At 42.2% G+C, this 12,304-nt stretch overlaps 1 protein-coding gene across 4 annotated transcripts in view; it reads right to left on the reverse strand.

Moving 5' to 3' along the window:
* The window catches only part of TP53BP1 (tumor protein p53 binding protein 1), a 37,419-nt gene that overhangs the window by 10,964 nt on the left and 14,151 nt on the right, over positions 1 to 12,304 (reverse strand). For all 4 annotated transcript variants that reach the window (XM_064157747.1, XM_064157746.1, XM_064157745.1 and 1 more), the window contains exons 8-14: positions 11,924 to 12,053; positions 11,514 to 11,605; positions 10,414 to 10,616; positions 8,182 to 9,424; positions 2,467 to 2,586; positions 1,596 to 1,832; positions 1,047 to 1,104 (exon numbers count right to left, since the gene is read on the reverse strand). In XM_064157747.1, the coding sequence (XP_064013817.1) occupies positions 1,047 to 1,104; positions 1,596 to 1,832; positions 2,467 to 2,586; positions 8,182 to 9,424; positions 10,414 to 10,616; positions 11,514 to 11,605; positions 11,924 to 12,053 (2,083 nt within the window). The remainder of the gene's footprint in view (positions 1 to 1,046; positions 1,105 to 1,595; positions 1,833 to 2,466; positions 2,587 to 8,181; positions 9,425 to 10,413; positions 10,617 to 11,513; positions 11,606 to 11,923; positions 12,054 to 12,304) is intronic.

Below are 12,304 nucleotides of genomic sequence, written 5' to 3' on the forward strand. Positions count from 1 at the left end.
TTAAAACAGAAAAACAAACAAACAAAAGAAGCATCAGGGAGTGAAAAAATCCCTTCTATAGCAAAACAAGAATTCTCTAGTCCCTTGAGAAAGGACTGGTACTGAGCTTGTTGACCTACGTAGCCACATGGTAAGTGAGGTGGTCAGTCTCAAGGTGTCGGATCTTGGTCTCTGTAGTTTTTTGAAGAAATCTGAGATAACCTGGAGCCCCTCAAATCATGACACAAGGTCAAGCAGCAACTTGTGTAAGCATTTCTGTCATTTCTGCAGACACCTTAACAGCCAAAAGCAACACTACAGCTAGAAAAAACCTAGTGTGGGAAACTGCAAAGCCATCAGAATTTTCACCACCCTACCTCTAGTACCCACCAGGGGACACAATTAGACCATTTATCGATCATGATTTTCACTGGCAGCAAAAAAATATCAGGAATGGCAGTCATAAACTAGACCCTGAGAGATTCAAGTTCAGACTATACCTACAAAGGCAACCCACCCTTTTCCAGTAGGGAATGACTGCCACATCCTCATCACGGGGGCATGACTACCATCCAGCACAGAATCCTCTGACAACAGATTGAGTTCATTTCAAAGTTTTCTCACTGCTTATGTTTTGGTCAACATGTTAAACAGTTATATCAGTGACCTAATTGTTCATATCAGCTTCAGATCACAGAGAGGGTTCTCTTTCTTCCCTTGCAGAACTCTTCAGAGACTTTACAGAGAATTACAGAAAAATGAAAGAAAGTAGAAAAAGAGTTTGAAATTTAAAGGGAAACTTGCATCCTAGACTGCACAAGACATCAATTTCTGCTTTGACTACAATCAGAAGGTGGCAAAACTTGGACATTAGTAGGAAACACAAAGCCTGTAATGAAAGGGAAGGTGGGTGCCTCACCTGCTCTACGTACTTAAAACCTGCTGCAAGACCTAAACAGTTTATGTCATGGCTACTCCTAAAAGCACTCCCTGCTCCTGAAAACAAGTGGAAAAACAATCTGCCCAGACCTTCGTATTAACTGTGTGCAGCAACAAGCCCCTGTTACCTGGCAGTAGCCCCATCAGCAGCAGAGAATCCATCCTTCCTGTCACTGCCTGTAGGCTCTGAAATAAGAAGGAAGGGCAGGATCATTTCTGTGTCACCTGAACAGACCTTCCTGCCCCTTCCCAGTCCCCCATGCTCAGCAAAGGCCTCCCTGTCCAATTTATCACAGACCTAAGTTTCTACAAGGTTTAGACTATTAGGACAAACCTAACTGCTCTGAACAAAAAGCTGCAAAGATTTATTGTCCAGATTGTACTTCTAAAATATTTTCCTTCCTAATATAATCAAAACTCCCCTTCCTGTCCTGTCGCTGTGCTGGTACATATCACAATTACCAGTCTGCTGGAAACACCTTTCCTCACAATAGAGGCCTCCCCTCTCACTCCATCATTGCTTAGAGTATTGCAGAAACAGAGAAACAAATTTAAGTGACACTGCCCAAAAAGAAACATGAGGAAAAAATCACACAGACTCAGAGACTGTCTCAGAGAATGCCACAAGGAGGTTTGAGTTAGAGATCTGTTAGGACCTGTATGTTTCATCCTCTTACTTTCCAAGCTGAAGGGCAAGGATTCCTCACTCCCATCATTCACAGGGGTAACAAGGTTCATCCTCAGTGAGAGTTTTGCATCAGCCTCAGGAACCACATGAGAATCTCCTTTCTCACACACTTCTGACACATCTGCTGATACCACTGCACTTTCCACAGTGACGTTGTTGGTCCCCATGGTGCCTTCTGCTGTAACATCACTAGTGGCTATAGTGTTGTCTGGGCAACTGTCATCCACTGAAAATAGGAAAGCAAAAGGAAAGTAAACCCAAAAGGAGTTACTGTCATTGACACTGCTGGGGTGAAGACCCTGGGTTTGTTCTGCAGATGCATTATCAGCAACAGTGCCATAGGGGACATTCCTATCTGGAGTTCTGGTGTCTGGCAGTTCTGCAGCACAGCTATGTGTTACCTGATTTAATAACCCCAACCTTACACAGGATGTTTTATCATCAAACAGCCTTAGCTTGCAACAGAATATTACCCAAGCAGAAATACACATTTCCTTTCATCCAGCAAATGCAGGGTGTTGTTTTGTAAACCTAGCAGAGGAAGCCCTGCCAAAATATGATGAATACTAGGAAAAATCTTATTTTAGTCTTAGCTCTTTCACTGCCTGGATGGGTCTTTTGCGTTTAGTGGAGCTGTATGTGGGAAGACAACAAGTGTAAGGAAGGCATGTGCTGTACCACCCCATACCCAGGGAGCAAACAGACAGAGGGAAGCATGGAGAAGGGATGAGACCCTCCCCATAGAACAGCAATACTTTCTGCGAAGGTAGGTTTGAGTTATTCCACCAGATCCTGCATCAAGAATCAATAGCTTCCAAACAGGCTTCCCTGCAGAGGAGGGGCATTTGGGTCAAACTCACCAATTGGTGTGCTGTGTCTTCTGGGTCCCATCTTAAGCTGCCCAGTAAGAGGTGGGGTTATGCTGGTCAAGGGCTGAATGACATCACCCTCCTTTGGCAAAGTAAAATGAAATGGGGTTCCTAAAAGACATAGAAGAGCAGGAGTGGTAATTTCAGACTACTTTGGTTCAAATACCAAAAGCACAGATTCACTGCACTGTGCAAATGGGGAAAAGCATAACCCTGGTGCTGTCCCCTACAAAACCCCCAAAACAGTCACTGGTTTCAGGACAGCTGCTCTAACTGATCTGCCACATGCCTTGTGTGGAAAATCTTTCTCAGTGAAAATTTGGGCTGTGATCAACTCAATGGAGCTGTCCTCAGGTGCTAGACAAAATGCAGTTCTGCTCCAGAAAAGCTCAGGATTTTCCACAGAAAACTCAGGTGAAGCCAGAAACGCAAACAAAGGTTATGACGGAAGTGAATTGGCAGAGCTATGTATTGCCTGAATTAATAACCTGAAACTCACAGAGAATGTAGCTTTGTCATCAAGCAGCCTTGAGTAAGAGGTCAGCAGATACACATCAGCCACCTAGGATGACAGCAGAAACTTGCCTGGGAAGCCAACTTTAAGAGAAATAATAGACACTTCAACGTGACAACCAGAAAGGCTTGCCCCATCCTCCTTCAGTGCTTCTGCTCCTTCTCGTGCAATCTCCAGCAAAGGGTCTGCAGGGTCTACTGGCTGAGGCAGCCTATTCCATCACAGAATCATTTTGGTTGAAAAGACCTCTAAGAGCACTGAGCCCAACAATCAACCTAACACTGCCATGTTCATTAAGCTGTGTCCCATAGTGCCATGTCCACACATTTCTTGACCACCTCTCTGGGCAGCCTGGTCAAATTCTTGACCACTCTTGCAGGGAAGAAATTTTTTCTGATCTCCAACCTAAACCTCCCCTGGCACTATTTCAGGCCACTTCCTCTTGTTCTGATACTAAAGTGAAAAAAACAGTCTCTACTTCAGTCCAACCTCCTTTCAAGGGAGTTTTAGAGAGCAATGAGGGAAACCACACTTTGGTGTATTTACCACACGAGAGTTTTGCAGGATTTAACAGATGAAATACATTTGGAACCTAGTAAAACGCTCTATCCATTCACACTACTCCATCCCACTTCTCTGTAAACCTCTGACATCATGCAGCAGTGATTTGCAAGCTGTGCTCTTTCAACGCCATAAAGCAACATTTAACAACAGTAAGAATAACTCTTTCCTCCCCACACTGAGGTCAAATCTGGTTTTCATTCTCTCTGTCATTATCCTTTTCACCTTTTTCCCCAAACTGCATTTGTTCTTTAGGTTTCATGCAGGATTTTACTATAACAGCTCAAGTCACAATTTACATAACTCCTGCATTTTAAGCATTATGCATTAAAAGAAACCCAAGCCCAACTGAAACAAACAAACAAACACACTCCCACACCCCCCCCAAAAAAAAAACAAACAACCACAAACAAAAAAAAACCCAAACAAAAAAACCCAATGATATCAAAATCTGATCAGCACTGGAAAATTGTTAGTTAAGGTAATGAGAACACAAATTCAAATTACTTAAATTCAAGGGCTAGCACAAGATATTCGGATACAACTTCTAGTCATAGCCAGATGCAGTGCACCATTCTTCCGTTACATAAGGACTTTGTGGCAAGTGAAGCCATAAATACAGGACAAATACATCATCCCCTCATAGAAGAAAAGCCAACCAGTGAAAAGCACCTACTGTCCATCCAGAAAGCAGCACTTGCTCTGCTGTCACAAGTTTTAAAGACTTGGTTCAGCAGCTGCAGCATCCTTGCAACCAGCCTAAGAACCTCAGTGTATTTTTGCATTGCCTTTTTCACAGAGCTGTTGTACTCACACCACTACTACTCCTTACAGACAGCTTATGAATGCCTATCACTCCTACAGCAGAGTACTCCAACCATATTATTTTATTTATTAAAAAATATACTGCTCCTGAATGCAAGGATTAGTACTGTTCTCTTGACTATGCCAAACTGCCTTAAGAAATACAGAGTCCCAGAGTACCAAATGCCCTGGACTTCAACACAGAAAAGTTAATTTGAGATCACAAAGTGCAATGGGATCAGAACACCTTTGAACTTCTTGACCAGCATGCTGACCAGATCCCCTCAAAGCATTACAAAATAACAAGACATCACATCAGGTTCATCATGGCCCTAAATCATATTTATCTTGGTGATGAAAGAGAGGCCTCTTCCAAACTCTCTCTCCACTGCACTTGTGCCCTTCTGCTACTCAATACTGGGGGAATTTGGCATTCCAAGCTAGATTGATGCAGTGTAGCTGCTCCTCTGACAGCTCTAGTTCACAGAGACTATGATTCTCAGTTTTTAGTTTGGTTATCACAAAAGCACAACGACCTATGGCAAGCCACTGAACAGGAAAGACTGGGGAAAACACCTCAACAACAAAAACCCCAAGATGCCATTAACTGGCAACAGAATAACCTGACAGTAGCAAAGCAGCCAGTCTCTTGGGTCCCCAGAGCATCTCAAACCCTGGTGATTCAGATACTGGTTGCAGTTTCCCAAATCTGCCACTGCAGCTTTTTTCCCTCCGCTTTGAAAAACACAGCATGATTCAACTGTACCACTTACAAACAGTATTCAAAGCTTTCCCTTAAATATCATTAGAGGCAGCCTCCAAACTTTGGATAAGATATGGCTAAGACACATCTAAATGCCACAAAGAACTTAAATCTGGAATTGATGATGTGACTGTCTTGACTGACAGAATATTCCACCAGGGGCAATGGGTGGAAGTTGAGGTATAGGAAGTTTCATGTCAACAGGAAGAGGAATTATTTCACTGTGAGGTTTCAATGGAACAGGCTGTGCAGGAGGGTTGTGGAGTCTTCTCTCTGGAGATATTCAAAACCCTCCCGGATAAGTTCCTGTGTGATCTGCTATATGAGATCCTACTCTGGCAGGGGGTTTGAGCTGGATGAGCCTTCAAGGTCCCTTCCAGCACCTGATATCCTGTGATTCTGTGAAATTGCCCCCAGCAGCTAACACCAGTTTCCCAAGCCAACAAGGACCCTCCTGTAAGAAAATACAATGAATTTAAAATAAAATTAAAAATATATATATATATCTGTATTTCTGGGCAGCTGCAGTGCTCTGCTTTCCTGCTCAACAATTAAGCAGTCTGCTACAACATTACAAAAGAAAGTGATGATCGCTTGTTACAGGATGTTAAAGAATGCAGAAAGCTCCTAAACACCTGACTGGTCCCACCACATTCAGCAGGATGGGTGCCAGATTGGTGTTCATTAAGTGGATGCGACAGCTGGTACCCCCAAAAGACCTCAATGATAGATTCCTTCACATAACAATGTCATTGGGCAAGTGGAGCTTTTAAATCTAAACCAGGAACCCCTAAAGCCTACATAAAGTTAAATACATACTCACACCTGAATATGTATTTAACTCATAGTAACCACTGCAGTTGTTTTCAAGTGTCAGTGATATTAAAAAACTGTAGCCACAAGGATCCATGTTCCTCAAAATCAATTTGAGCTTTATTTTGTGTTAAATTAGGTCAATGGATACTTACAGAAAATTCTAGCTTGAGAACTGCTATTGTCTTTTGCAGGAAGTCTCTCCAAAACTGACACCCTGCACAAACATGCAAATCTCCTTTCCATATCACACTGTAATCTAACTTGAACAAGTATCAAAATTTACCTGTCATTCTTATCTTGCAACATCAGATACTACCTTCATCCTATTTTTTAGCATCTTAAGTTTCCTCTCACCAGCCAGTTTCATACTATTAAATGGTTATCCTTCTGAAACTTGTCAGACAATGTAGTAAGAGAAGCACACATAAGTATTAGACTCAGTCCCTTTGCATCCAAGCCTCCATCTAGCACTTCAAAGTCATCTCACCTACTTCTGTTCAGACATAAAGAAGAAATCTCTTCATCTTGCTGCTTTTTTGAAATCTGCCATTTTGACCTTTCCAAACAGGATCACGTTCCAGAAGTCAGCACGGTTCAAGGTCACAAGAACTGAAGAAAAGGGGAGGGAACCACATAAGAACAAGCTCAAAAGGCTTTCAGGAAGAAACAGCCCAAGTCGCCATAAATGGCAATAAGGATCAGTTTGTAACTGGAAAAATTAAACAAGCAGTTCAGGAAACAGTAACAAAAAAAAAAAAAAGATCTTGGACTCAAGAGAATGATGAGAGAAATTCTGAGAAAGTTTTTAAGAAATTCACAGCTCTTGTAAAAAAAAAAAAAAAAAAAAAAAAAAAAAAAAAAAAAAAATGAGCATCAACTGGCAGAGGAAACAAGAGAGATGTCCCTCCTTGACAAAGAAGGGAAAATTATTCAGGCCCAGTTATCAATGGGGTATGTAAAGGGAAAAAGAAGGTCAAGTGCCAGGAAATGTTTTCTAAGCAGTACTTCTTGACCTAATTTCTCAAAAGGAAAAACTACAAAATGTTATCACTAGAGCAAAGCTCTGCAGAACAGGTGACAGGGCTATACAACAATACCACCACCTGCAAGTGGCAAGAGAAATTCAGTCAACTCACAGCTCTACAGGTTCACCAAATCTAAATCACAGACTGATCAATCTGATTATCAGATGGTTCACAAACACCTTCCCTGCAAGATACCTCATTTAATTCTAACACCAGTGCACAACTCCATTGATCTTCCACTATGCTCTAACTGAAGGACTTAAACTACCTAGCAGATCAGTGAAGAGCAAAATAAACCTCTACTAGCGTACCAGGCATGTTCAGATGTAAAGACAACCATCACCTGGCTGATGACCAACATTTTCAGACTCTCACCTTTCTCAACATTTTCAGACCCTCACCTTTCTCAATCATCATCTTCAGGAGATTGGAAGCCATCTACTTCCATCATGAGAGGGAGAAAACACTTTCTCTCTCTCTAATCCCACCAAGATCTCCAACACGCATGCAATCCACGACAAAGCTCTAGTCCAGCTTTGTTTTCTAAGACTTTCTCATCTGAGGAGTACAGAACTTGTATGTTTTAAAATGAAGCCAACTAAGACAAACCCCCCACAAACTCAAGTGGTACAACATCCTCCATTTCTTGTGTAACTTCATAACAGCACGGTGAAGGGATTTCAATGCACCACCACAGAATTTGCCCCAACACAGCCTATGTGCTGCTGAGAAGCTCAAGATAATTTTTTTGTTCTTAGTTCATGGCTCAAAGCTGCTCTCTGCACCTCCACAAAGAAAATCTCTGAGAATGAAAACAAACAAATTAAAAAAAAAAAAGTGAGGAGAGCTACAAGAGAGAAAGGGCAACTACCACACACTCTTTTCCTTTCAAGGACGCTGCTATTGTTCCTTATTGGAGGTGGGAAAAACAAGTTACAAAAATTCCTGAGTATTGTCAAGGTCACGGTATTATGAGTTTTCAAAGCTGCCAGCATTAGGAACAACAATTACCTTAGCATTCTTGCCTGCAGTAGTGTGTGGAAAGGGAAAAAAAGTAGATGTATGTTACACAAGCAACCTAGTAGCACACAGAGCTGCTTTAAGAGACACTCTTCAACACATGGCAAGACCTGTGCTCCCTGGATGCATTCCAGGTTGTACACAGCTGTCCTTGACAGCATTCAAAATACAGACCTGTGAACTACTGACCTAAATTCACTTACCACTGGAAGGGCTTGGGGATTTAGCAGTTGCCCTCTCCTGTGACTGCATCTGCTCTTCATGCTCCAGATTCCTTGAAACAACAGTATCCTCCGTGCTCTTCGGCACTTGATTCTTCTGCTGGGCCACTGGCATGTCTTCAGGTGGTGGCTGATTCCCTTTTATCATGGTCTGTCCTAATTCTGAACAATCTGGCTGCTTCTTGGCACACAGCACTGCTTCTGATAAAATATCACTCTTCAGCTTGGGACACAAGTTGTTGTGCTGTTCTGGCAGCTCCCCCACGGAAAGCTTAGATAAAACTTTATTGAGCTTCGGCATGTTCTCCAGCGCAGCCTTAAAGGGCAGTTTATCCATGCTCTTTGCCTCTGTGGTGCCAAAAGTAGAAGTATCTTCTGAAGTTTCTTTTCCCTGGCTTTCTGGTCCAATCTCTTCTAATCCTTGGGCCTGATCAGACAGATTTTTGCTATTTTCACACGAATCACCAACAACATCCACTTCCATATCTTCATGACACTGAACTTCTTTTTCAGGAGTAAATCTCTGAGAAAGTGTCGTATTATCAAGGGCTCTGTCTTCAATTATTTGCTTCTCATTTACTTGCAGTTTTTCTTCTTCTTCACACTGAGTCTCAGGAATGGCCTCAGGTTCAGAAGTCTCTTCCAAAGGAGAATCCTCAGACTGTGCTTCTCCACCCTGAGCATGTGGCAAAATCCCAGGCAGAGCAGATTGATCTGCAGCAGCCTGACTTCCAGAAACACATTTAATCTCCTTCTTACCTGTGGGATCCAACGACCCTTCTCCTGCTACACACCCAGTAACTAACTGCATTGCAGGCTTTCCTGCAGGCAGCAAATCCTCCTTTTTCACCGTTTCACAGCTTTCAGAAAGGGCATGGTCACTTGCATCCAGCCTCAGTTTTACAGTGTCATTCTCCACAGAACAGAGTTCCAAGTCCGAGGCTTTGCATTCAGAAATCACCTCTACCTGTGTGGTTTTATTATCTTGGTTCATGCTCAGAGAGCCTGAACTGACTTCTGTATTTGTGGGCTGGCTACACTGACTTGCAGAAAGCATCAGCTTACAGGACTCAGAAGGCTGTGACACAGAGTCACCTGCAGTCATCTTTAACAAAGCATCTGTGCATCCAGAGGTATCTCCTGGTAAGCATAAATGGGTTAAAGCAGCAGCTTTCGCTTCTCCTTCATGGTTCTTCTCAGGGCTCTGAGTTGGAACAAAGATATCCTAAAATGAAAAATGTGGGACACATTACCAGGGCATCCTGATTAGGGATGTTTGTTTGTTATTCCTAGAACAATACACTAGATTATGGAGCAGAGCAAGCCCAGCACAAACTACAGATTGAAAAGCTCCAAATTTCCCCCTCCATTTATAGGAGTCATAATTGCCCTGTTCTTGCTGAGAAATGCCATCATCCATTACTTTTTAGTACCTCTGTGGTAAAGTCAGGCACAATCCTTGGTACACCTCTCACTGCCAATTCATGAAGCACAGGTCAAGCAAGGCAAGTAACTTAATTATTTCTAGTCAAACAGCCATGGGTTCTGGAAAGATTTCCTGTAGGAATCTATTATATTAGCATGAAATCCACTTTCACCTAAGGAGAAGCCCTGCTTTGACTACTCATATCTGTAGCAGAACCTTTATTTTCTTCCTTAATTTGATGAAATCTGTGATATTAGGATATAAATCCACCATCTGTTAAACACTTTTGAACTTCCAGAAAGAAAAGGACAGATAATAAGAACAAGCAACTTGAAAAATACAGCAAATGAATCCCAGTCTTGTAGGAGAAAACAAACAGCTTCATTTTCTCCTTGACAAATGATGCTAAAGTCTGCAACGATAGAAGTCTAAAGTATGTCACAGTTTTGAGATGCAGAGCATCCAGATCAGCATCAGGAAACAGAAGCCTTTCAAAAAGGGAAAGGAAAACAAAGAAAGGCACATCAAAAGAGATTCTTAGCATGTATTAGAAGACAATAGATTCTAGGTTCATGACTCACTATGCCCTCTAAAGTTGTTCTGCATGTTCTCTACAGGATGAACTACCATGAAGTATGATCAGTACTGTGACTGGTGGGAACAGGGAAGTTCATGAGAACCAGCTTAGTTGGGATGATCAACACAGAAGCAGAGAGGCTGGCTCAAACACACATCTTCTGCAGCAGCCATACAAAAACCTCAGAAAAGACATCTACACAACCCCTTACATGAGAGAACTCTGGTTGTGATGGTATAGATAAAGATCCTGGAAAGAAGCTTGGAGCGCTCTGGGACACTGGAGTTGAAGCCTGTGGCAAACAAACAGTTTCTGGGGGGACACATTGGGTGGACACCTCCTCCAGTGTATTTCCTCTCTGCTTCTGCATCAGTTCTCTTCCTTCTGCAGGGGCAGATATATCCATCTGTTCATCTGGTTTGAAAGAGCAGAGAACACAATACCAGTAAATTCATGTGCTGTACCTAAAGTTTCCAACATTCTATTGAAAGACTTGTCCTCAGTAGTACCTGCAACTTTAATGCATGAAGATAAAAATCACCTCTCCAGGTGAAAAAAAAAATAAACCAAGATCAACAAAACCATCCCTATTACTACTCTGCTACATGCCTACAACTTCTACAGCTAGAAAAGGGCATCTGAAATTTATAGAAAGCATATCTCTAACATACCTTTACCCTTTTTCTGTCTTTATTAAAAAGGAACCACATTAAAACCCTGGCTAACAAAATACCTATTCTAGAAGCATCGTCCAGGAATCTAGCAGAGAAGAATGGTGATTTTGTATCATACAAGAAGTCTCTGATGGCAAATGGGTGCTTAAGAGAAGATGTTTAATAAATGAGGTATCAAATAGAATAATTGCTCTTTTGTGAGAGCATTCTAAAATGCAGACACATGAAAGCTTTTTAAAATGCTGTGCATTTCATCCAAGTTCAGGTAAAGTAACTGTTAGGATATAATCCTCCTCTGTCCTTTCTACTGCCTTAACAGTATAGCCTTAATTCAGGTGGCTGCCTGAAGCAACGCTGGCTTGCCATTAAGAAAGGACAACTACAGGCAGCAATCCCTATCCCATACAAAGTGTTTCCCATCTTTCAAACGAAGGAGAGCTAGCCAACAGAGCTATTTTTATTATAACTATGCAGGAAATATCAACAATACATCACCATCTGAGTCACAAACACAGATTTCCGCCTACCTCTTTCAGGGCTCTCAATTCTGCTTTACTCTTTACATACAATTTTCGCAGGTTTTGAGACCGCAGAGCACAGAAATGCAACCACAAACCAGCAATGCAGAAAAGCTTACCTTTGGCTTGCTCCTGTTCAGTAGGACTGCTGGGGACAAGAGCACTGGATCCAAAGGCAACAGGAGGAGGAACAACTAGGCCTGAAGATACTCTGCAGATCAAGAAAAGAGAAGCACAAATCACTAAAAGATGCATTAACTTATCCCCAGATATAGCTCCAGTTCATCACAACAGGAATCCTCTCATAAAGAGTGTTAGGTGTTTACTAGCAAGAGTCTTGAGAAATAGCCAGCAACCACATGGGCATTGTTAGCTCATTTCTTCACAAAATAAAGCCATGCTCCTCTCACAGTGCAGAACTAAAACACTGGTTGCTTAAAATCAAGCACGGGTTCTCGAATAAAGAGTGGTGGGATTGCACTACTGCAAACTGAGCTACTGCAACAGCCTAGGTATGTTTGCTGCTTACGTGAGATGACTCTCCTGCTGAAGGGATCCCTGTCCAGAGAGCTGCAGCAGTTGCAGGCTCTGTGCAGGAGTGCATGTTGGAGGACTTTCCTCTTCCACCCTGGTGGTCTGAGATCCACACCCTGCAGTGGCTTTAACAAAGGGAAACAAGATCAGAAATTGTCCTGGGTTGACAGAGGTCATCAGCAGATTCAATTCAACTCATGGCAGAAATCTACCCAAGCTGAGCAAAGAATTCTGAAGAATAATACTCACACTGACATTCAGACTGTACAAGTTTTCCTATTTTGGGATTTTAAAGGAAAAAATCCCACTGGCTCCAACATCAGCACATTTGATCTTGCACTAGAATGCAAATACAGGCAAGGCTCTCACCAGAAAA

This window comes from Pogoniulus pusillus, chromosome 17 (assembly GCF_015220805.1).
Source record: "Pogoniulus pusillus isolate bPogPus1 chromosome 17, bPogPus1.pri, whole genome shotgun sequence".
NCBI classification, from domain to species: domain Eukaryota; kingdom Metazoa; phylum Chordata; class Aves; order Piciformes; family Lybiidae; genus Pogoniulus; species Pogoniulus pusillus.